At 38.6% G+C, this 26,493-nt stretch overlaps 1 protein-coding gene across 2 annotated transcripts in view; it reads left to right on the forward strand.

The window, feature by feature from the left end:
• Positions 1-863: 863 nt before the first annotated feature.
• Positions 864-26,493, forward strand: part of SLC26A3 (solute carrier family 26 member 3) — a 31,731-nt gene continuing 6,101 nt past the window's right edge. Inside the window, exons 1-17 of one of the 2 annotated variants that reach the window (XM_063307991.1) lie at positions 864-972; positions 7,607-7,799; positions 10,810-10,949; positions 11,041-11,151; positions 15,188-15,345; positions 16,356-16,520; positions 17,419-17,571; positions 18,780-18,862; positions 19,611-19,758; positions 19,886-19,999; positions 20,089-20,166; positions 22,359-22,454; positions 23,455-23,561; positions 24,104-24,173; positions 24,266-24,358; positions 25,782-25,877; positions 26,063-26,296. In XM_063307991.1, coding sequence (XP_063164061.1) covers positions 7,669-7,799; positions 10,810-10,949; positions 11,041-11,151; positions 15,188-15,345; positions 16,356-16,520; positions 17,419-17,571; positions 18,780-18,862; positions 19,611-19,758; positions 19,886-19,999; positions 20,089-20,166; positions 22,359-22,454; positions 23,455-23,561; positions 24,104-24,173; positions 24,266-24,358; positions 25,782-25,877; positions 26,063-26,296 — 1,977 coding nt within the window. In that variant the 5' untranslated portion in view covers positions 864-972; positions 7,607-7,668. The remainder of the gene's footprint in view (positions 973-7,606; positions 7,800-10,809; positions 10,950-11,040; positions 11,152-15,187; positions 15,346-16,355; positions 16,521-17,418; positions 17,572-18,779; positions 18,863-19,610; positions 19,759-19,885; positions 20,000-20,088; positions 20,167-22,358; positions 22,455-23,454; positions 23,562-24,103; positions 24,174-24,265; positions 24,359-25,781; positions 25,878-26,062; positions 26,297-26,493) is intronic. The other variant, XM_063307993.1, reaches the window with a different exon arrangement.

Genomic DNA, 26,493 nt, shown 5'->3' on the forward strand with positions numbered 1-26,493 from the left:
CTCTTGAAATAACTGTAATAGGTTAATAAATTAATTCTAAACCATACCTGTAATAACTAAATGAAATAGTCACCAACAGGTAGTGCAATTTTGCATTCACTACCTTAAACAAGTATCCTCACACATCATGTATCCATCACATGGATTGTTTGATTTTAAACTACCATGTTCTGTGAACACAGCTACTGCGGTTTGTAGACTGTGATTGTTAGTTAGGGTTATGTGTGATTGGCTAATTGTGGTTTAAGTGATGCTTAAGCACAGTGTAGCACAATGTATGAACTCTATGAACTGGGAGACTGTTATAGCACCTAGCAAACTTGACTAATCCTGAAAAATGCTGAGCAGGATTATACCTGGTTGGTACTTGGATGGGAGACCATCAGGAAATACTATGGCCATGGGCTACATCTTGGAAAAAGGCAGTAGCAAAACATTTACACATTATTTCCAAGAAAACTCCATGGACATGTCCATGAAATCCCGGGAGTCTTTACCTCTCTATCTTTAGCAACAAAACTCCTTTATCTTGCTGCTGGGTCATTACTTTGTCAAATAATCATTGTTCTTCTCCCTCACTGGTCTTCTCTAGGTTGGAATACACCAATATACCAATATGCCTTACTGCTATTCTTAACCACTTGTCTCCTACAGTATGAACCTGTGCAAACCAATATTGCAGTTTGCTCACTAGTGTTAAGCAATCTCCAAGAGAACTTCAGGAAACCATCCTTATCATCCTTATTGATCACAGGCTCAATGGTCAAGGCCATAATGAAATCTTCATACCCTGTAAAAGTTAATGGAAGTTAACTATTAAAGCTGTACATATTGTGTTTTCCTCAGCTATATAATGGGAGGCATTTAAATGGAGAGAGGCATATCCTGAACTGCCTCTGTCTTTCTCCATTGGGAAAAAGTTCTAGATGTAGGCATCTTCTGCTCCATACAGCTTGCTGAAGACTCTTCCAGGTAAGAAACAGATCTGCTTTATAAAGATCTATGCCTACAAAAATACTATCGTTATTATTTATAACTCCCTTTCTGTCAGGAACTCAAGGAAGTCTACACAATATTTTTTCCCACTTCCTATTTTTCTGCATAACCACAACCTTAGGAGTTATATTATTCATATTAAAAAACATATTTAGTAAGTATTTTGAGTAATCAGTGGGAGCAACATGGTTTATTAGGTGTGTTCTGATTGACAACTAAACATTTTAAAGAATCAGAAGCCTGGTGAAATAGATGTTCCGAATCCTTAACACTGACCTGGGCCACAATCTAGAAAGACCTCTGCTCTATGCAACCACTGGATTTGGAGGTTCTGATGGACATTGTAAACTGTTGTTTCAGCCTGGGTTTGTGTTGTGCTAAAGTTGAGCTGAAGACACATGGGGCTATCTGTGTCAGTTCCTTGAGGACAGTGTCATTCTTTGTACTCTTGGAAGAGGTGCACCAAAGTGGATTTAGCAGCTCATCAGCCAACAGTGCCTCTACACTGCCTGCCTGAAGAGCTTTCTGGTTTCTGGTAGATGCCACTGGCATGTCTCCACTGTAGTAGGAAGGAGAGCTATCACTGGGTCATTTAGGCTGCAATTTTTTGCCTACTTTTTAGGGAATACTCCAGGGAACTGAGTAAAATCTTTTGGGCAAATATGCACAAGATTGTGTTGCTAATGGGCTCAAACACATGTTGGTGTTCAGGTGCCTTTGAGCCAGTGTTGACTCCTGATGACTGCCTGGACAAGTCCCTGCAGTTTTCTTGGCAAGGTTTCGGAAGTGGTTTGCCATTGCCTGCTGGTGGGACATTAAAAAAAGTTTAATTGACTTTGGGCAGTAAGCCCCATCTCCCTCCCAAAACCTTGCCTTGGCCTCCCTGTTGCACTCACCAAATTGCTTTGGTAATTTAAAATCTTTTCAAAAGTGATTTGAGACGGGTGACATAGAGATTTGCTGATCAAGTGGAGGGTAACGAGATGGTAGATAAGACTAGGGAACAAGGGCAGTAAATACATACCAAATTTTGCTCTTGTCAACTCACCTGCCAGAGCCTTGTGGCTTCTTGAAGGAAAGTCATTTTTCAGGACTAGATTGTAACTGAACTATGAACTTAAAATAAAAATTAAATCTACAGCGTATACTTGAAATCTATGCTGCCCAACTTCATGAGGCTTACTGCTTTCAAGAGGGAAGTAACAATGAAAAATATAATTGTAGGAATTTAATAAGTGGGATGAAATTAACTATTAAAAATGCATCCTGCCTATTTTGCATCTCCCCTTTTTTAATATTATGTTTTAATCTGATACTTCTACCAAATGTCTCAGGTCATGGGAAGCCCTTGAGCAGGTTTCCTCGACTAAATTCCCTCCAAATTATGTTTTGAAAGTCCTTGAAAACATGGCTGTTTTCACAGGCCTTGGGGTAGAATAGTTGCTGAGACCCTATAGTATGTTTGTTTGTTGTTGTTTTTTAGTATCCATTCTATTCCCAATGTCTGTGATCTGTTTCTTTTCTTTTCCCCTCCCTCCCTCCTTCCTTCCTTCCTTTTAAAGAGTAAGCCACCCAGACTAATTTGGAAGTGGGTAGCCTCTAAAATGAATGAATGAATGAATAAATAAATAAATAAATGTATGTGTGTTTGTGTATGTGTGTGTGTGTGTGAGCTGAGCTGAACTGAGTTGAGCTACAACTTCCAGAACTTCTAGCCATCTACAGCTAGGGCACTAACACAATATTTATCAGTGGCACACAGATACTGTGATCTTTCTTAACAAGAGGAGAAGCATTTAAATTATGGAATACTTCCTCCGATCCCTACTAAGCAGTAACTAGAAAAGACTTTATACTAGAACATTATCAGATTACATTAAGGCACAGTGAGCTTTGGAAGTGTATTTTTTGTTCAGATCCTGAATTCAGATCGTATTTGACTATCACTTACCGCACGGTCCACATTCTGGTATTTTGGTTTTTACTGTCATGAAACTTTAGAGCAGGGTTTCTTAACGTGGTGTCCACAGACCCCTTTGGGGTCCATGGATAGGTTTCAGAAGATTTGTGAACTTTGATGGGAAAAAAATAAAACTTTATTTTTTACTAACTCTAACAGAAAGGTAGCTTTCCATTCAATGCTGTATGTAGACAACAAGGTAATTTATGGCCTTTAGATTCCAAAACTGTTTGTTAACTTCAAAAAAACCTATGTAAAATTATTATACCCTAAAAAGTGTTATTTTTTACTTGTTACTGCTTTAATGATTCATAAAGGAGCACATATGTTACCATATTACCTATTTGTTCCCCTTTTAATATTTTGGTAACTATATTTGAGCAAAATCAGTTTCCTTTGTAATACAGGGTAATTTATTTTATGCATTTAAATACATTTTTCAGAGGGAGGGTCTGTAGGCTTCACCAGACTCTCAAAGGGGTCCCTGGCACATATGGGTTCAAAATCCCAGCTTTAGGTAAAGCCTGCTATCTACAGGTACAATATTACAGAAGTCACGCATACAAAACAAAAGAAGAAAAGCTAAAAGAAGTTTGGCAATATACCAGCTTTTTGCCAGTTCACTTTGCCAAGGTGGTATCAGAGCTGTAGAAAAAGGCAGTTGCTAAAATCTGGGGTTAAAGCAGTATTTCTCAACCTTTAAGATGTGTGGACTTCAACTCCCAGAATTCCCCAACCAGCATGGCTGGCTGGGGAATTCTGGGAGTTGAAGTCCACACATCTTAAAGTTGCCAAGGTTGAGAAACACTGGGTTAGAGGATTTCATAGTAGAGCACTGGCTAAATACTATCTGGAATAAAAACCATTTTAGATCAATATAATCAAGGAGATGGAAACGGAGAGGCAACAGTAGCAAGGAGATTATGTTTAAAAACAATTAATAAGCTATAAGGAGGTTCATTTTGAACATTTTCAAGTAAAAAAAAAGGGAGCTAAGTAAACAGAGCAATTGAGCAAAAGTATTGTGTAAGGATAAAGTTTTCTGTAACAGCATGTGGGGAGTGGAAACAGGCAAATGAGCATAGCATATTTGGTATGGAGTAATACTCTTAAAGATCTAGAATATGTCCACAAAAAATTAAGTTGAGGTAAAGCAGTATTTGATCCAGGACATGTTGTCAAAGTGTTCTTTTTCCTCTCTCCTTTTTAATGGCTTTTTTTTTAGATTTTTTATCCCACCTTTATTAGTTTTGTAAATAACTCAAGGTGGGGAACATACCTAATACTCCTTTCTTCTCCTATTTTCCCCACAACAGCAACCCAGCAAGGTGAGTTGGGCTGAGAGAGAGTGACTGGCCCAAAGTCACTCAGCCGGCTTTCATGCCTAAGGCGGGACTAGAATTCAGACTCATGGTTTCTAGCCCATTGCCTTAACCACTAGACCAAACTGCCTTTTGGTAGAATGCTATATGTGATTCACTCATTCCTTCTCTTAAAAGCTCTACTGAGCTCCTGGTTTTCTTGGCAGCAATACTAAAGTGATTTGTCCCTGTCTTCCTCTAGGATGTGTTTGCAGCTTCCCTGTGTTACCTACCTCCCTGATATTCCCTGATGATTTCCCATCTAAGTATCTAGTCAGGGCCAATTCTGTTTAGCTTTCAAATGCAGGATGCTGCCATCTCCTGAGACAATGCGGGGAATTGATTTCATGTGCATGAGGTTCATTCATATTCAAATGCATTCCATGAAGATGCTATGGGGTTCGATTTTTCAACATTATGAGTATTTGACTGAGAAAACTGTAAAAGAGTTGGACTCTTTTATTAACAAATACTGTATTTTTACAATGGTTCAAAAATCTTATCCTAAAATAGTGGTGGGCAAAGTTTTGGTGGATGGGGGCTATTTAGAGGGGAAAAGGCTACAATAAATCAAGTGATGGCAATGAAATGGGTGAATCTATGATGGGCCCATGGGCAGGAATAAGATTTCCTGTTTTCTTCTGATTTAGGGAACTGGGAGTGAAAATTTTCTCTCTTTAAAAAAACTATATAGTTTCTTCTATTTCCTTTTCAAATTGGTACTATGCTAAGGGCCACAGAAGAGGGGTTCAGAGGTGACATGGAGCATTAGAGGTATTGGTTAGACCACTCCCCCAATATCCTAATCCCCCAATATCCTAAAGCTGTATTCGTAAGTAGGAAAAAAGAGTGTTAAATCTATGGAAAGACAACATCCTCCCAGAAAGTAATGTTGAGGAGCCACTGTCTATCATCAACATCTGGGGTGACTCACAGGGTTCCATCTTGTCCCCATCTGGTTCAGTATCCACATGAACAACAGAGGTTTTGTGGGAGATGTGCTCATGTTCACCCTATTCTAATGCTCCTTGTTGTCTCACTCCAATGAAGTTGTCCATTCTCTTGATAATGGAGTGGGTGAGGTAGAAGAAGTGGAAGCTACATTCAAACAAGATGCTGGTGCTGTTGGTCAGTAGGGAACTGGAGTCAAGGATTGAAGTTCTGAATGGGTGGCATTCCTACTAAAGATCTGCAGTCTAAGAATGATCCTTGTTCCTTGGTGGACACTGAATTACAGGTGTTGTAGCAAATGTTCATTCATATTATGATGGCTAGTTCACCAGCTTCAACTGTTTTCAAGCCTTGGTTATATTCCACCTTGATGTTTAAAATGCACTGGATGTCAGTCTGCCTTTGAAAAGTCTTCAGAAGTTGCAGTTGATGCAAAATTCACAATGAGGTTGATAACAGTACAAAAACCTCAAGATCATACAATACCTTCTGTATATTGAAAGAACTCTAGCGGTTTCCAGGTGATTACTAGGCACAGTTTCAAGGTTTAATGTTGATTTTCAGAGTTGTAAGTGGCTTTGGGCTGACTATCTAAGGAACTGCCTCCTCTGTTACAAACTTGTCTGCTCCTTATGATTTGTAAGAGAGGTCCATCCAAAGGGATGATCCAACAGTCCAGAGATCCATTCAGAGTCTTGCATACTAGCATGTATGAGAGGGCCTTCTCCCATGCCATCCCCAAAATATGGAAAACATTGATTTGGAAGTTGTGTTTGATCCCTTTCTCCCGCTGCCTTTAGCAAATCTGTCAAGACACATCTGGTAAGCCAGGCCTTAATTTCTAATGTTTATATTTTAATTGATTTGTTTTTATTTATTGTGTTTTAAACTGCAAGCCCCCATTGAACAAAAGGGCAGCATATGAAACATACAAATAAACAATCTATCTTGGATAAAGTGGACTTGCTGTCTCTCAGAGATATTGTAATGGCAACATGAGAAATCCTTATTATATCTGTGGCTCCAACTTAGGTCTCTGAAGGAAATGTGAGTGAAAACAGCTAAAACTTAAAATGAAAGAGAGCAAGTTATAAAAAATACAAACCTGTTATCATTTCTATACAAATCTGAAAAATCCAACAAGTTACTATGTAGGATAATATTAATGTCCCAAATATTTATGCATAGGATTGAAGGATGTGTTGTATTTTATTGAAAATTCAGAAAAATTTGGAACAAGAAATGGGAAAATCAAGGTCAGGTCAACTTTATTTGACCATATTGCTTTTTGTTACCAGGGAATTACAGAATAGGTGTTGGTCATTTTAATACTTTAAAGCAGGGTTCTCCAAAGTAGACAATATCGACCCCCAAGGGTCAATGGGACTATCCAAGGGGTTGATGTTGTTGTTGTTAGTACTATTAGTTAAAGTAGTATTTATTAAATTAGTTTTATATAATAAGTGTTTGGGGGTCAATGAACAATCTGAAACTTCATGAAGAGGTCAATGAGCTGAAGAGTTTGGGGACCCCTGCTTTAAAAGGAACAGTATTTACCTGAATATCAAAGCAGTCTCAGTTGAGGCTCCAAAGAGCAGTGACATTTAGATGTAAAAATCGGGATGGCCATTGAATAGCAGCAGAGTTAATGTATTTCTCTGCTGCTATTTCAAGGCTGCCCTGATATTGGCAGCACAGATACAGTAACCCTAGTCTTAAGCAAAAGAACTATTTTCCCGGCATAGCAAAATGAGCTGCTTTCTCATGTTTTGAGATTCTCAGTTTACAGAGAACGTTAAAAGGAAATGATTTCTTGGTAGCCGTTACTGTAAACATCCATATAAATCCCAAACCCACAAACCTGGTCTCAGGTTCCAGAATTTTCTCAAGTGTAAAGACAATGAAACCTTTATATTTTTGGCTCTGCTCCCTCCATCATTAATGGTGAAAGAAAAGGCTCAAATTATGTGGGCCTTCAGTCTTTTTGAAAGTAGCGATACTCTCTTTTCCCACCATTCTAACAGGAAGCACACAAAAGGCCTTGATCATTTTAATCTTTTAAACCATTGACCCAGAGATAGTCAGATAGCTGCCTTACTTTTAAGCTCTTTTGTCAAAAGTTGCTTTTGAGGGGGGGAATAGCAAGTTTTATTTTTTCGTGCCAAAAAGTGTGAAGGAGGAGGAAGGTCACAGTGGGGGGGAAAACCCTAGTTTCAATATTATATTCCTGTTCTGTTTGATCTTCAAAGGTGGTAATACTTAATTAGGGTTTCACTCAACTGTGGTCTTCAGGATATTAAGTTATGTTTTAAAGCACACCCTGTTATTTATTTTCAAGGCTTTAAGTGATTAAAAAGGCGAAGGACTCAAAAAGCTATCAGAGGAAACTATTTGCCAGAAATGGTTGAACCTCTGGGCAACCGGTATGTTGTCACCCGGCCAGTATATTCAGATCTATCATTTTGTGAAGAGCACCAGAAAGTGCATAGATACCATAAAACTTTGGTGGATCATCTCAGAGTATGCTTTAGGTAAGAGTCTTGTTTTTGTAACTTTGATACTACAAACAAACAATTATGGGTTGATCATTGTCTGTTTTCAAATCAGGTTGGTATGATTATTTGGTGGTACCCTGTGAAGATTTTCAATGACCTGATTCATATATTGCCATAAGCCATGGTTTCAAAGTGGGTTACTGAATAAAATACAATTGGCTGAATTGGCACAAAAGGCACAGAAATAACCTACAGACTACAATGGCTAGGTTCACACAACACACTAAAATGAAGCAACCCTCATGTTTAGCAGTACTTGAACCAAGTTGGTGGCTGGTTTATACAACATTGTGGCTAAAATGTGGCTGATTAATTTGTATCTAAGCATGTTGTACAAAACCAGTCGGTGTGGATAGTTTAGGGTTCCATAGGTTGGGTAAACTCCAGGCAATGGATTAACTGACTACTCTAGAGTTCAGTTAATCATAGATAATCATATTGCAATAAAATGCCACACAGAGTCACTTTTATAAATATGATAAATAAATAAATAAATAAATAAATAAATAAAATGGGTTTTGAATAGTCAACACTGGGGTGCTGAAAAGAAAGAGAGAGGGAATCACAAAGGCCTATCCTCTATTATGAATTATTCAACACAAAGAATCATCCATTGTAGCCTTCCATGCAACAATGAATAATTGCATTTTCTAGTGGAAAGCAGTTTCTTTTTGCTACATTGAGCTTCAGCCTGGTCAATAATGCTCAACAAACAATCCTGGCATTGGGGCAAAGAGGGTGTATAGATGAGCCCTTACAGGAGGATATCCTGTCCTCTTGAATGGTGTGGAAACGTAGTCTAGGTGCAATCTCATTTTAGCAACTTCATCTCTCTCCATTTGCCATAGCAGTTTCTCTTTAAACCTTGTATCCATGTGTCATATTCAGATATAGGCAGTTGTTGCTAATTGCTCCCCAGAGATCCTTCTCTACAGAGGACTGTCATGCAAGCTGACAAACTTTCTGGGCAAACAAGAAACATTTGAGTTAGCTTTTAGTGTCTACAGGGAAAGAGACTTTGGGTATTTCTTTTCATACAATATGCCAAGCCTAGATCATTAAAAGGGAATAAAAGAGAACTCAGTCAAAATATCAAAATAATCTGCCCTATTTATGAACAAGTGTCACTGCTTCATTGCCATCCCTCCTGTTCTAGTGGAGCAGGAAGAAGAAAGAAAGAAGTCTTTATAAGGTTTTCAAACTTTTTCAGGTTGTGGAACCTGTTTATTAAAAAAAAATCCCAGAACCAAAAAGCAAAAGTCTAGTGATAGAAGACCAGTTATGCTTGGGTGAATTTATTTTATTTTTTGCCCTTGGTTTCTCACAGTATCCCATCCAGTTCTCATGCAACCACAGGATTCTGCAGAACACAGGTTGAAAAATCCAATAATAAATAATAGAAAGGGACTATAAAAGACTGTGTTATTGCTCTGCTTTATTGCTCAGTTTTATGAGTTATTGTAGACCATTCTTTAAATGGAAGAGAAGCAAAGATTTTTAAGACCCAATAAATTTAAAAAATAAGATCTGAGAGGAAATTGCACTGTAGATTGTTCCTAGTTAGTTTCCCAACTGATTAACCAAAATGCCTTCTTTAAAGATACTGGACAGGTAGTCCTCACTTAGCAACCACAATTGGGACTGGCAACTCTGTTGCTAAGTGATGCAGTCATTAAGCAAGGCATCACGTGACCATGATAGACTTACAATCTCACTTCCACCGTAGTTGTGAAGCCAATCACCCACGGTCATGAAGTGAGACATCATGTGACCATGACTTGCAATTTTATTGCCGGCTTCTCCACTGACTCTGCTTGTTGGAAGCCGGCTATGAAGCGCACCAATGGTGATCACATGACCAGGAATGCTGCAACAGTCATAAGTGCGTGCCAGTTGTGAAGCCCCCAAATCTCAGTCATGTGACCACAGGGACACTGCGATGGTCTTAAGTATGAGGACTGGTTGTAAAGTTACTTTTTCAGTGCCGTCATAACTTCAAATGGTCACTAAACAGGGCAGTCATTAAGCAAGGACTACCTATATTGTACCTCTTTCTCCTATTCCCTCCCCGCACAAACCTAATGCATTAAACGATCAGCATTTCATAATCAGTTACAATCTTTTCCTAATTACATCTAACTATGGTACAAGCATGTCCTGGCCACATCACTTTTTCTGCCACGTTTCCATGACACTGTAGTCTTCTGTGAGGATGAATTAAGCCTGCAGTGAGGCAGGCTTAATTCATCCTTAGCCATACCAAATGGGATTTTCCACCTTTTCTGATATCCTCTGAGGGCACTTTTAAACCTATAAAATCTATGATGTGGGAGTTCTCAAATTTTGCAATAGCACAAGCTTCTAAAATGATAAATGAATTTGCATGACGTGCCTCATGAATAGAATGAAATAACTAGAACAGACAAGGCAGAGGCAGAACAGGGGTTGGCAACAGAGAGAGCAGATTTCACATTGGTATAGTTTTATGGTAGCTCAAAGATTGCTGGATAGCACAACTCCAGTGTGGGGGAGGCCCTCAATATCATCATTCTTCACTGAACTATTTAGACCATGAATGATTGTCACTGTGGGCCTATTTTTGACTTTTAAAAAAATCACACATACTGAGCATGCCCAGTTTCCAAGTTTACAATTACTCACCCACCTGGGTTTCTCTGTAGCCCAACTTAACTCAACACCTGAGGAGACTCACCAGCTAAGTTTTCTGTCAAAGGAAGTGATTAACCAATTGCTATGAAATTCAAGCAGGGAGTGTGGGGAAGGGTCTTGATGGGTGCAGATGGAGAACCTTCCCTTGACCTTGTAAAAGTACATCTGGGGTTGTCTCAGCCAGCATGGCCCATATTAGGAATGCTCAGAGTGGTAGAATATCTGAAGAGGTCCCCTCTTTGACATGACGTCTTGTTGTTCCCATGAAAAATACCAATGTTTAAACTGTTGTATAATGACTCTACCATCTTTTCAGGTGTACTCCCAAAAGGGTAAAAACAGCTGCTCTTAATTTGTTTCCTGTGGCTTCCTGGTTACCCACATATCAGATCAAGGATTGGCTTCTTAGCGACATCGTTTCGGGAATTAGCACAGGGCTGGTAGCTATCCTGCAAGGTAGCTGTTTTTAGTTCTTATTAGCTATTTTTTTCTTCTCACCACCTTAGGGCCCACTTTTTCACTCACATTTTCTTCTCTTTTCCTGAAGGCCTAGCATTTGCTTTGTTGGCAAATGTCCCTCCAAGTTATGGACTCTATGCAGCCTTTTTCCCCGTGGTTATATACTTCTTCTTTGGCACTTCCAGACATATATCAGTCGGTAAGTTGAACTAAATTCCAGTGAACCTTGGGGGAATGATATCATCTCCAATATTCTAATTAGCCCCACAATATAACACACCCAGCTTAAAATGAGTACTCCAAACTGATGCTCAAATTACATAGTTTATGACCAGGTATAGCTGAAAAGGACCATAAAACATGGTTCCAGCGGTCAGTGCTAACTTTTGTCACAATCATGTACACAGGAGTCAGCATAAATATGTGGCATAGGGTGCTTTTTATGACTATTGGGGACTATCAAGCATGAAAGGGATCTAAAAGTCCATCGAATGTAGATGCTTCTGCACAGAACAATGTTATGAGCAGGTGAGATGTTCTGTTTTCTTTCGTACAGGGAAACTATTCCGTGCAAGTATGTACAAAGCCTACCGTAACATTCAAGTTGTATAGCAAAGTTATTGTTGAATGACTGGAGCAGTTATTGTTGAGTGATTGGTGCAGTCCAAGGGGATCTACATATGAATTACAGTACTCTGTCCTGGTACTGATCTGACCTAGAGAAGTGTTTCTCAACCTTGGCACCTTGAAGATGTATGAACTTCAACTCCCAGAATTCCCCAGCCAGCATGCTGGGAGCTGCATTGGTTGCTGATTTGCTTCCAGGTCCAATTCAAGGTGCTGGTTATCACCTTTAAAGGCCTATGTGGCTTGGGACCTAGTTATTTGAAGGACTCTCTTTCCCCAGTTACAACTACCCGGCCAACCAGAACAGGGAGGCAGGTTATGTTACGGGTCCCTTCTATGAGGGAAGCTCCATCTAGTGGGACCATGAAAAAGGCCCTTCTCTGTGGTGGCTCCCTCCCTGTGGAACATCATTCTCCCAGAGATTAGATTGGCCCCCACCTTGATACTTTTCTGAAAGACCCTGAAGATGTGGTTCTGTCAGTGGGCCTGGGGACCCCAGATTGAGACAGAGCCAATCAAGGGGCTGATCTGATTGTGTTTGTAGCCACAGCAGCGGGTGGGGGAGTCGATGGGTTTTTTATATTGTGGATTTTAATTTTGTAAGCTGCCTGGAGTCACTGTGTATGAATTGGGTGGCCATATGAATTTATTAAATAAATAAAAAAATAAAAATAAAGTCTCTTTTACTGAAAGAATAAAAGGACATAAGAAGAATGGGACTGTGGGACTTCCAGGGAAGAAATGACAAACTGAAGACAGCTCTGCTAAAAGTGGAGCCGATGACCGAAATAGAATGAAAAGCCAGTGAGTAGACGGGCTCTTTGAAACCTCTCCAGACAAAGAGAAAACTTGAGATCACCCACAAGGGCTCCAGACAGTTGCTCCTCATGAGGATACTGCAAGACAGCGATTTAAAGCTCTGGGAGACGAGGGAATAGCCAACTTATTGTACAAACCATGGTCAGCGCCTTTCCAAAAGACACTGGGTTTGCATACTTCCTTTTCTAATCACATTCAGAAATTGCTTATTAACTGCTGTTCAGATATTAGGAACCTTTGGACCAACAAGTTTTACAGCACTGGGTGAGTTTCCTTCAATCTTTAGCAAAAGAAGTTTTAAATACAAGTTTAAGGACTTTTTTTTTTTTAATAAACAGCAAAAGGGTGATTAGAACTTGATTTTGGAAAGTTACAGATGGACTAAGGGTCCAAATGGATTTGAAATAAGATGTTGCAATTAATTAATTCAATTCAATTCAATTAAGGGGCTCACTTACATTGTGATCCAAATGTATTTTAACACTTAATTGGAACTTGTAAACTCAAATTTAAAATTATTTTAATTTAGATGGCTTATATTTTATGGCTAATGGCTAATGTGCATATTTTTGTAGAATTGTATCTTGTACTGGTCAGTGACCATAATAAAATCAATTGAATTGAATTGAATTGCAATTAATTATAAGAATCCTTCCCATGGGAAAATGCTTTTGTTTTGAATTCTCTTTAAAAAAATCTTTGAACGTTGAACACTAGAGGGAACCAGAAGGAACTAAAGATTACTAATTACAATTAGTAATTACAAAATTACTAATTAGTAATTACAAAAAAGATTACAATTAAAGGAGAAGAACACTTAAATTTGACTTACAAATACAGAATGGAGCAAAATATTTTAACATTGGATGTATTGAAGGATATTTTTGAACAATGGACCCAGAAAATTTTAAGAGTGTCTGCCTCTATAGACAAACTGTATTTAAAAGATGTTATGGAAGAGGAACAGGTTTTACAGGACAAGACTGAGACTGATCTGAAAGTAGATTTTAGAATGACAGGCTACAAGAATGATATGGAAAAAGATGCTACACCGGATGTACAAATGAAACCAGCTGATGTCTTAATAATTAAAAGGAATATACAGTACAAATAACAAACCAAAAGAGTGACCTGGATAACTTTCCTACATTGGATTTACAAAACAGGCTTGTTAAAGCTTTGAAGAACTTTGTGAGAAGGGACAAAGAAAAAATGAAAAGGAATCAAGTTCTAAGGACTAAAGACCAAGACTATTAAAAATAAAAGGAAGGGATATAAAGTTGGTTCATTTATCAAGGTCAAAATAGATATGTTATCTCTGGTAACACTTCAAAGACTTTTGCTGACACCAGGACTGAAATGACGATGTTTTATGGGTTTGTTTATAGATAAATGGGATATGGGAAGAAGAGATCATTTGTTGTATTTTAAGAGAATGTGATAAGTTACTAAAATTGTTTATACTTGTGATCAACGGGGAAGTCACTTCTTAATATGTTTCTTTTCTTTTTCTTTACTATATTCTTATTTTTTCTTTCTTTTATTTTTTATTTTCTGTACTTTCTTTTTATTCTTTTATTCTTTTTTTTTTAGTTTGTATTAGTTTTTATCTTTTCAATTGCAATTTTTAATAAAATTACTCTAAAACAGAAAGGAGAACCAGACTGCATCAGATGAAAAAACTATCTAGCCTAGCATTATGTCACCTCTTATATGGGAATTCTACAAACTGGACACAGCTGCATTGTCCTATAGGAAGATAAAAGAAATTTGCCACAGATCTGTGTCAGAGCTGATTTGCAAGCACTGAATGGTGATCGTTACACTCTGCCGCTTTGTAAAAATCCACACCAAAAACCTGTTTGTAAAGGACATGCCTAAGAAAGAACATACATTTCTGAAAACTATGTACAAAATGGAGTACTTCATTTTTTTAAAACTTAAAAGTGAGGAAATCTCCACTTTAAAAAGCCTACAGGCAAATTGATGTCGCAAACAGTGTCATCAGGGACATTCTTATCAAAATGGAATCCCCAGGGAATTTATGCCAATACAGTAATTGTATATAAAAGTTCTAAAACCATCATAGATTTTAAAACAGTTTTAAACTTTTTTTTTAAATGTGAGAGATCTGAATGCTGCCCCACTAACCTAGTCAGTAAGACAGGCCAGATTTAGCCATCATACCCTTTCTTCTCAGGTTCTTTAAAACTTGTTCTGAGACAAATTGAAGTTACTAGAAATAATCTAGACCGGTGATTCTCAGCCTTAGCAACTTTGTGTGGATATTAACTCCCAGAATTCCCCAGCCATCTTGCTGGGAAATTCTGGGAGTTAAAGTCCATACATCATAAAGTTGCTAAGGTTGAGAAACACTGATCTAGACCCATCATGGCTAGTCAGGCTCAAATTGTCCTATTTTGGACACATTATGCAAAGGCAAGCTCTCTGGAGAAGGCTTTAATGCTGGGAAAGGTGGAAGGAAAGAGAAGAAGAGGAGGACCAGCAGCAAGGGGGATGGACTCAGTTACAGTGACAATGAGTGCACTGTTGGGAGACTTGAAAGAACAGGTTAGGGACAGATCATTGTGGAGAAAATCTATGTGGTTGCGAAGTGTCGGCAATGACATGATGGCACATCATCATCATCATCTTCATCACGGCTAGTAACCATCCATTACTTTTGTGATACAATTTCATTAGTGGTAGAATCCTTCTCTAGATTGGGTGATATAAAAGTCATAGTGACTGTTTGATAAAGAGATAAATCAGTAAATCATGTCACATAGGTCCTTTCCCCGTCCTGAGTCTGATGGTAGGAGGAGCAGTTATAAATATGGTCCAAGATGAACCTGGGAACACCAACATGCAAATGAACAATTCATCATTAGACCAGGAAAGAGTTATGGTGGCAGCATCTGTAACTGTCCTTGCTGGCATCTTTCAGGTAAGTATTTTCCTTATGAACGCTGTATCTTTTGCATCCCCTTTTTTCAGCATTTGGAACCATCCCAAAGCTGGTACCAATTTCCAAACATTCGTCCATCATTCTCCTCTTGGTCTGTTAGATAATGTCATGAAATCTTTCTGCCCTGTCCTCAAAGCAGGTTGTAATCAAACTGCAGAAAAAGAGCTGCAGAGCAGTTAGGTCTAAGCAGAGACACTGAAAATTCCCACAGTCCTCAGAACTATTTCACACTGATTCACAACTGTCTTTACTGCAGCTGCTGAGAACTCCAGCTGAGCTAATTAGTGTTTCCTGCAGCTGATCAATAGAAGAGGGAAAAAATGGTCATCCAGGTGACCCACAGCCCCTGTTATTCTTTCACGATGTTGTTTTTCTGGCCAAAGTAAAATAATGAAAAGCCAGTCAATTACAAATCCACCCCTCTGCCCCACTGAAGCTCATGCAAGGACACCATGGTTCAACGGTGGTTTGCCATTAGAAGCTGCAAAAATCCTGGAGAGCCAAGGAGAAGGGAATGCCCACTAATGGGGAAAATAGCCCCCGAACTTCATGAATCACCAGCGTTGCAATTTGCAAGATGGAAGTTTTGCCATTCACTGCAATGCACATTAAAGAGGGGCCGGGCTTCAGTCACCTAGTCGGCCATTTTGATGTTGGTGCCCATCTTCATGGTTACTCATGCAGATAAAACTTGCTTAGAATAACTATCCTTATTGGATTTAATTCACATTTTGAAGAATGTACCCAAATGCACACATTCCTTCATTCAAATGGATCAAAAGAAACTGATTTTAAAAAGAAACTGAAAAGAGAAGACAAAATTATTCACTATTATTTACTATTTAAATATTACTTAAAGACTGCCAAAGTGAATATTTCTATTTCAATGCAAATGTCCATTTTTTTTAAAAAAAATCAGTTTTTCCTGGGTAAACTCCAAGATGCCCATTTCTCTTTCAACACTAATGTCATTTATTCTTACGTTCCAGTTACTCCTGGGCGCCTTACGCATCGGCTTCATAGTTATCTATTTATCTCAGCCATTAATCAGTGGATTCACTACCGCTGCTGCAATACATGTTTTTGTGTCTCAACTGAAGTTTATTTTTCAACTACAAGTCGAGCCATATAATAAACCATTGGGACTCATATGGGTAAGTGTTGCAAACCCAGAACCTTTATTTCTCAGGGCATTTCTCTTGCTCATTGTTATGAATTGTTGTTTTTCAAGTAATCACAAGATAAGCTCTTGGGTACAGTATTCAAATGCTTTTTACAGTGTAAAACTATTGTATTCATCCATGCATTTTCTTTATGAATTGAAATCTACAGTATTTATTAATGTATGATAATTGTAAAAGGCAATTTTTCCTCTGAGGAGCTTAATTGGAATACATTTTGCTCAACTATGGCTTTACCTCACTAATACTTACCTGGCAGAGGAGAGACCATGATCACTAAACTCAATGTTGTTTGGCTCAAAATCAATGTGAATATTTCACAGAGGAATGGGAATCTACATGCTGTCTTCTGTGATTATAATCAAGCTATTATCATCATGATTACTATGTGGATAATACAGCTAGCCTTAGAGGAATGTTGTAATTCCGAAGCTGTGTTCACACATACCACTAAGCCATGATTTGTTTCAATCATTAATAAGCCACCAATGAGCCAGAGTCAGTCTTGCAGTCAAAGTATGCCTTATTTAGCCAATTCTGTTTTTCCTCTTTTCAGCTGCTCTTGGCTTCCACTTCATGGCTGGTTAGAGGCTTGGATGAAACAAAAAAACAAACCAGGAATAAGCCAGGCAGTCATAAACAATTCACTTGTCTCCTATTAGGTGAAACCAACAAACCATGATCAGTGCCCTGCCATAAGGCATGATTTTCTACTGATTCTATTTTCAAGTCACTTTGTGCTAAAAATAATCAATTTTCTTTGCTGTTTAACAAAGGAACATCTGCATGTATTGAAACACAATTTATCATGTTTCTTCTTCATTTGCAACCACATCATACTAATACCCAGTTCCTTCTTCCCTTTTAACAGACACTTAAAAGTATATTTGAGCAAATCACCAACACCAACATTGCGGACTTCGTCACTGCACTTATTATCTTAGTCATTGTGACTGTGGTCAAGGAACTGAATGATCGTTACAAAGCCAAGCTCCCAATACCTATTCCTATTGAAGTCATCGTGGTAAGAGTTCCTCCATCTCTTTTGGAGGCCAAAGTAGACTGTTGCAAATATTTTTTTTTCTAGAAAACTGTGTGTTCTGGGTTGTGCTGCCAACTGTATCTAACATTGTCCAAATAGAGGCATCACTGGGTGGGGAATCAAAAAACATCAAGATGGCAGGCACAATCACTTGATTGAAGCGTCACTTTTTTTTTTTACATGCAACTCATGAAGCACATAAGAAAGGCTTCAATTGCACAGTCATAGCCACCATCTTGACTTCTTTGATCTCCTTGTGGAAGAAAAAAAATCCAGAGTCCTGTCAGTTTCCACAGCTGGTGCTAAGCTGTAAAAGTATAAATAAATTGTTTAATGAAAAGCCTCCACTTATCTAACTTTATAGAACATAGGAAGCTCAAAATCTTTGTGAATCCCCCTCGAAAAAGTCTCAAGTTTTGATCACTGATCAAGAATCCAATGGGATGCCAAACCTTTCCCTATTTCAGTGAAGTACCTTGCTGCTGTTTGTAGCTGCTCTAGCATCCTTCGGGCTAAAGAATGAGTTTAAATATTGTATTTTTTTTAAAAATGACTTCAAGGTAAAGTTTTTGCTCTAGGTCAGTGTTTCTCAACCTTGGCAACTTGCTGGCTGGGGAATTCTGGGAGTTGAAGTCCATGCATCTTAAAATTGCCAAGGCTGAGAAACACTGACCGAGGTACAATTACAGCAAATATTCAATAATTGAGCTATCCTGTTGGGACTGCCAGCTTAAGGGATACCACTAGAGAGCAGCAAATATTTTTGTATATCTTTCCTGTCATCTAGTGGTCATTCAGATCCTTGTGCACTAGATACTATAGCCATGGCCTTAATGAACCCAAGTTGTATTTTCCTCAGTATAGAAAAATTAGTTTCTTCCTCATTTGGGGGAATTCTCAATTTCCAAAGAACACTAAAAGGAAATGATTCTGTGGGAGGTGCTATTAAAAACATCTCCATCAATCCAAACCCACAAATCTGGGCTCAGGTTTCAGAGGTTCCTCAGGTGTAAAGACAATGAAACCTTGATGGCTTTGCTCCATCATTAATGGTGAAATGACAAACTCAAATTAAGTAGGCGTTCAGTCTTTTTTTAAGAGACTGTAGCCAATACAGTAAGATTAAGATAAATATTGAAACAGTTCTTTGAAACCTTGTGAAGCTTTTTTTCTGTTGGGCTTCTTTTCAGACAGTCATAGCAGCTGGGGTATCTTATGCCTTTGATTTCAAAGAGAAATTCCAGGTAGATACTGTTGGGAACGTAGAGATTGGGTAAGTAGACACTATTTGTATATATGAATGGCAGTAGATAGCTTTTGGATTGTTTTCCCTTCCTAGTAAAGTTTAGCTATACCACAATTACAATTTAGAGCCTCCAAAGTCCAATTTAAATGCATTGTAAATGGAATCCAGCCTATGGGCCATACACTTAAGAATGCATTGGAACAACGGATCATCTGTGAGGGGTTGGAGACTGACGGCTCTGTTTTACAGTGGCCTGTTCTGTCCTTATCAGGCAGATTGCATCAGATGTAGTGAGGGAGGAGAAGTGAATTCCTCTGTCACAGCTGTGTCCATAGGGTATGTGTGTCAAACTGGCAAGACGCTGGACATGGCATCATAATACAAGCTTCTTTGGTACAGGTGTAGATGTCGCACCTGCATTCCAAAGGGACAGGGCTTGGATCACAACGTTCCATCTGCCATTTTGCTGATTTTGAAACCCCCGGCTGACACCCCTGAGTCACTCCCTTGAAGGATCTTGTAGAGACTGATTCTCTTCCCCCTGATGGTGCAATCAAAGCACAGGCAGTGCTTTGATTGCACCATTGCAGCCACCAACTTGACTTTTTTTACCATGCCCTGTGGAACTCCTGGATCCATAAATGCAGGGACAAAGTATCAGCTTACTGGATCCAAAAGTGTGTTTTTCTAACCTAACCATCTGTTCTGAGTCAACCGGTGTTAGGAAAACTACACATGGTCTCAATTTTGAAGTCCTTCTCCGACTTCACTTTAGGTTTCAGGCTCCGGTTTCACCAGATATGAAGTACTTTGAACGTTGCTTGGGAGACAGCTTCTCCATTGCCATTGTCGGCTTTGCTGTTGCCTTTTCAGTGGCTAAAGTTTATTCCATTAAGCATGATTACACCATAGATGCCAACCAGGTAAGCAAGCAACACCCAAGAAATTAGGGGGAATTCTCAATTAATTGCCCATGGAAGCATGTGTAAAATATGCATGACCTGGGATATACATATAAGTATTACCTTGTGGTGTGTGTGTGTTTTAAAGGAATTAATTGCCTTTGGAATAAGCAACATCTTTGGGGGGGTGTTCAAAGGATTTGCTGCAAGCACTTCGCTGTCAAGGTCTGGAGTACAAGAGAGTACAGGAGGCAAGACCCAGGTATCTGGAGATTCAAGGTTTTGAAATAACTGAATTAATCCAGAGCTGTTTTAGAGAAGGTGTATTAACAATGGGATTTTGTCCTGCAGGTTGCTGGACTCCTGTCAGCTATTATTGTCATGATTGCTATCCTGGCCATTGGCTATCTCTTGGAACCACTGCAAAAGGTACCAACTTTGGGGATAGTGAGTGTAAGCACTGACACTTTTAGTTCCAGTAAAAACCCATCTCATGCACAAGAGTGAAATGCAGATTTTAGGTTTAATGAAACATCTGTACAGAGCAAGAGGAAAAGCCACAACTGAGAAAGGAGCACCAAACGGCTTCACTAAAAGTCTCTACAGTCCACCACCACCACCCTTCATCACAGATCCATCCCTATCTATCTCCCAACGGTCAGTTTTTTTTCCAGGCACAAATGTCTCCACTGGTGTGACCCTGATTGCAGGCAATTAGCTCAAATAGCAATTTGCATTCCTGCCAGCCACCTCTCCCCCTCCTTTCTTGATACGCAGTAACTTATCATGGCAGGTACACACAATCAAACAATGCAACCATCCTTGGACTGGGAGAGGGGGAGCCTGACAGTGAGCTTGGGTTGCTACAGGTGGAATTCTTTTCTGTAAAAGGTTCACTGGTGGAAAAGTGAAAAGGTTCACTGGTGGAAAAGTGAATCATAACCAGTGGAAGCTGCAATTGTTAACTAATTAGCAGGTGTACATGCAAGAGGGGGCCACAAAGCAGGCTTTTAAAAAATTGTAGGAATAAGGAATAGAACCAATATAATCTTCCACTGGGAGAGGAGAGATGGGCTGGTGAAAGATGCTACTACCATCCCAGATCTAATAAAGTTGCTACTTCAGGTAATGGTTCCTTCAAAGGCCTTTGTTAATTCCTTCTACAACCTGACCCCAAGACTTACCCAACAGGCCTTGATGCCAACCTGGAACAATTCAGTTTCATTGTCCAGGTAGCACCACTCGAAAGCTAAACTCCAATCTATGATAGGAGACATTGAAAGAGGACAGCCATGTTAGTCTGTGACAGCAAAAAATTATGAAGAATCTGGTAGGACTTTTCTGATTTCTGTTAGAAGGCTGCAGCTCATAAAAATTTATTTTAGTGGAAGAAGGGCTACCAGACTTCTTCTGATCTATGATAGGAAGCTCTTATACTGAAATATCAGGATTAAGCTGAGCCAAAGAGGCATCTTTGGATGGATGGATGTTTGGGATTGCCAGAATAACATCATCATTCTCACCATTACCACAATAATAGTAATATGTGACTTTAGAAGGAGCCACCTCTTTTATAGAAAGGATTGAGGGAATACAAGGAAGAGAAGCAATCACCTCCCATCAGGAGAAAGAAATGCATAGAAATGACTGAAAATCAAAATGGTGCCCCTGTTCTTGATAACAATTTCATGGAGTTGGTCAGTCGGTGTCTTTGCCTGTAGAAAAAGGTGTCTATTAAGTCTTATCAGGTGTCTTCAATCACAGCATTGAATTTGATAGCAAATGCTAGACTTCCTGTGGAAAAATTTCTTTGTAACCCCCTCCCTAAAATAAAACACTTTGCCAGTACATATGTATATGCATGTGTTTATGTGTATGTGGAGAAAAAGGGAGGGAGGGAGGGAGGGAGGGAGGGAGGGCAAGAAAGGGAGAAAGAGAGATGAGAGCAGTTAAAAATATATATATCTACCAACATGGGACTGGACAAACATGGCAGATTAAAATCCACAACTGTAGAGAGTAAGGAAGATGACCTTGACAGAGATATGCAAGCTCCATTGACAAGGCAACAAGGGGTAAAACACGTTTTAGATCCAGAACATCCAGATAATGTTGAGAAGCAGCTCAGACAGGCGCCTCCCTAATTTACTGAACTGTAAGGAGGAGGAGGAGTATAACACAACCAGACTTGCCAGTTTCTGTTATTAAAGCCAGTCTCAAATAAAAAGCTATTTTTAGCTTTCCCGTGGAGCTGATTTCTTGGTCTGGTCTACCTAGCGGGCTGACAATAACCTTCAATGAAGAGGCCTTCATTTTGCAGTGGACTGATCATCATTGTCATTATCACGCACACACACACGAAGGAAGGAAGGAAGGAAGGAAGGAAGGAAGGAAGGAAGGAAGGAAGGAAGGAAGGAAGTCTTTGCTTTACCAATTTTCACCCAGTGTATACGCTTCACACCACACTGCATATGCATTCTTCAACAGACTGAAGTGTGATAATTTAGCAACTCATAAATTAGAAGGAACAGAACAGGAGTTACTCTGAGACGCATCTCTCTCTTGTATTGCATTTTCCCCCTGTCTGTCTTTAAATGTGTACATTATTCTTTCACTGACAGTCAGTCCTTGCAGCTTTGGTTCTTGGCAATTTGAAGGGGATGCTGATGCAGTTCAAAGAGATCGGAGTTTTGTGGAAAAAGGACAAGTATGACTGTGTAAGTGACTCCTCGCACAGCTGTGGAAATAGTGATTCAAACCCTAAACCATTTCATTGGACATGTCTGAAAGGGAGAGCTGAAGCAGGGGAATTTGTCTGCAGTTTTGGTCTGCTTTGGTGAGGTTGGTGGTTCCTCCACTCTGCTTCTATCTTCCCAAAAAGTTTGTAAATCTGTAAAAGGAGTGTCTCAATCAAATCCCATGCATTAGTCAACCAACCACGCCAACGTTAACTAACGCAATTAAGTGCTTTTATTCGTAATTGGAATGCATATTTGTATATTTTGGTAAAAGTATAAATAAGAGCCATGGACCCAAAAGAGGCCAAAGGAGAGCCATGGAGCTAAATAAACAAATAAGACAGAATGTCATGGAGGCCAAGGCTATTTTCAAGCACAGTCACAGAGCTCGACCACTGAAAATGCACATTTGTTTATTCATGTTGATGGGATGTCTAATGCTGTATATAGATTTATTCCTTGGCATTTCCAGACAGAGCTGGAAAAGGTATCATGTCTGAAAATCTGCAAAACCACTGCAAATCAGAGTTCAAAAAATTAAGCTAACTAGACCAATGTCTGACTTGGTACAAGGCAGTGTCTAAAGTTCCTTACACTCCTAAATTCCTTACATGCTTACTCAAAAAGCCACTATGTCTGCATGTCAGACATTGATATTGTCTTCCTTCTCTCTATCTGCAATAATTTTTACATACATACATACATACATATACACATATATATGTCATCCCTGCTGATTCTAGCATGGCTTCTCATACCCTATTGTTGGTAAGGATCATAAGTTATTTGCTGATAATTTCTCCTTTTGCTTTTAGTTCAGTGTTTCTCAGCCTTAGCAACTTTAAGATGTGTGGAGTTCAGTTCCCAGAATTCCCCAGTCAGCATGGGGAATCCACACATCTTAAAGTTGCTAAGGTTGAGAATCACTGTTCTAGTCAAATATATCAATAGCATCTCCTTTAATTTTATTTTTTGTCAGCTTATCTGGATTGTGACCTTCCTGGCTGCCTTTCTACTGGGGCTGGATCTTGGTTTAGTGGCTGGACTTGGATTTGAGCTCCTGACTGTTATATTCCGGGTCCAATTGTAAGTAAATATTTATTTCATCTCAACTTCCTGAAGCGGTTTAAAGATATAAAGTCATTTCAAATGGAATGAAATAATTTATCAACAACATTATGGTCTGTTTCCTGCCACAAATACACTACAGGCAATATACAAATCAATCCATGTGCCATATTTCCCTACTTTCTACTTGGAATGTTGCTATAGTGTCTCTAAGGAACCATCCCTGATGTTGTTATCAAGTGGTACCAAGCCTGCAATCCTTTGCACTTGGTAATATAGTCCCTGAAGACCTACAAATGCTGAAGATGCAGAGACTGTTAGAGATTGCTTGCAGAATGTCAATTATTACCAAGATTTAACAATTGTAGATATATTTGCTTGGAGGTAGCACTACTGTGTCCAGCAGAGATTATTTCCAAATTCTGAACAAGATTATAGTTTAAGGGATAATACAGATATAAGCAAAGATCCACATTATTGTTATTGTTATTGTTATTCATTTGATCCCATTTATACTGCATTAGTCAGCTCATCTGAGCTTTTACCTCTTCTTTTTTCAGTCCAAAATGCACACTTTTGGCTAAAATTGGAAGGAGTGACATCTACAGAAACAGAAAAGACTACTCTGATGTAAGAATTAAGTTTTGTATTGCAGCAATTAATGTGCACAGGCTTTTTGTGGTAGGATGCCTTAAATTAATAGGTAATGTTTTGCTGCCTAGATATATGAGCCAGAAGGAGTGAAAATTTTCAGGTGCCCATCTCCAATCTTCTTTGCTAATGTTGATTTCTTCAAGGACAAATTGACTGCCGCGGTAAGCATTTCATAGGCCATAATCTTAACAAAAAATATTTCCCATAGCACAGGTAATTTTTAAACCATATAAATAAATGTCTTTTTATTTCATGAGCCTTTGGGAAATGTCAAAAAAAAATCTAGTTTCTTTTTCCTCTCAATTGCTCATTTGTGAATTTTTGCTAAGAGACAATAAATAAATGTCTCTCAGACTTCATGAACCTTTGGAAAATGTAAAAAAAATTCTAGTTTGTTTTTTCTTAAGAACTTTTTCAATTGTTCATTTGTGACTTTTTGCTAAGAGGTAGAAATTCAGCTTCAGCATTGCAGTTCTATCTGCTGTTCATCAGCTCTATAATACAGGTTTATTTCCCAGCATTGCCCTACAACTTAAGTCCCTTTTTCACTATGAAATTATCTCCCAGGGTCCTGTGTCAGTTGGTCCAGAAAAACAAAGCAAACAGTTTAATACAGATAGCAATCTCTAAGAAGCTTATATCCCTCCCTCACCCTTTTCCTGGTTGTGATCCAGATATTCCTAGTTGTCATCAGGTTTATGGAAGTTGAAGTACAGTTGCATGCCACAAATTGTACATTTCAATGAATCTCTAAGCTTTTTTTCCTTCCTTCCTTCCTTCCTTCCTTCCTTCCTTCCTTCCTTCCTTCCTTCCTTCCTTCCTTCCTTCCTTCCTTCCTTCCTTGAATCTGTAAGCAATGCCCCATAAATAATAAGTAGACATTTAAATTCACAGGAAGATGTGTTTAATTTTATACCACATATGCCTATTCACACAGGGATTGATAAAAGCATACAATTTGACCAGAAGGGCCTAAATTTTGGTATACAACAATACAAGAATTATGCAACAATCTAATATTATGCAGGGCTTAAAACACTTTACAGTGTGAAAAAAGGGACAGAAATTGGTGAAAGCAAGCAACAGTGAAAATGTACAAAATTCTGGAAAAAGATTGAGCTGGAATAAGACTGAATAAGTTTGACTTTTATCACAAGTCAAGCAATGGGGCTTTAGAAGATCCCTAGTATATATCCCATTAATCTGAATATCATTACTTGTGATAGAAAAAAAGGGATAATAATATTTTAAATTAAACTAAATTAAATTCCTGAAAACTATGTAATCTACCTTTATTTGACTGTTCTAATATCAGCATATTGCAGAAGATTTTTTAAAACTGGCAATGTTTTTCATGCAAGAGTGATAATAGTATATTAGGAGTGAGTATAAGACTGCCAAGAGGGAGAAGGCATATGGAAAATGGGTCAAAGAGGTCTAAGATTATTATACAATTAAATGTATAACTAGAATCTATTTTTAAACCAAGTCCATGTTCTCCACTTGAAAAGATATTTAGAACTTACCAGGATAATGATAAAAAAAAAATCAAATGCCTGCTAAAACAATATTTCCATATTTCAGGTTGGTTTTAAACCACTGAGGGTATTACGGAAACGTAACAAAGCTCTAAGGAAAATAAAGAAGATGTTATTGAAAGGAGAGCTTCAGGAAACTCCAGTAAGAATCCTTAATTATTTAAATGGCAGCATAAACCTGTAACAGACTTCTCTTTTTCACATGCATCCCTTTTACATACAAAGAAGCAGCTTATCTTAAATTTCAGTGCTGGTTGGTCAAGTGTTCTGATTTCTCTTTTCATGGCTAATAAGCATTCTGAACATTGTCTTTCTTTTTTCATTCAGAAAGGTTTTCTTTGTACCGTTACTAGTATGACAGATTCAGATGAAGAGCTGGACAACAACAGGGTTGAAGAGCTGTATCAGCCCCTAGATACCAAAGATTTGCCAATTCAGATAGACTGGAACGCAAGCCTACCTCCCAACATCAGTGTTCCAAGAATTGACATTCACAGCATCATCCTCGATTTCTCAGCAGTATCATTCCTTGATGTTTCAGCTATGAGAATCATTGGAGAGGTAAGACTGTCTTCCTCATAATATATACTTCATTGTAAGAAGGGGAGCAGAACAGAGAAAACCATCTTTTGAGGGTTAGGAATCAGTGAGTAGTTCATCCCAGTGAGCATAAGTGAAGTCAAGCGAAGACCTGAACTTGTTTCTCCCAAATCCTAGCCTTTCTAATCTCCAGACCACACAGAGATAAAATAAAATTC

This window comes from Candoia aspera, chromosome 7 (genome assembly GCF_035149785.1).
Source record: "Candoia aspera isolate rCanAsp1 chromosome 7, rCanAsp1.hap2, whole genome shotgun sequence".
Classification (NCBI taxonomy): domain Eukaryota; kingdom Metazoa; phylum Chordata; class Lepidosauria; order Squamata; family Boidae; genus Candoia; species Candoia aspera.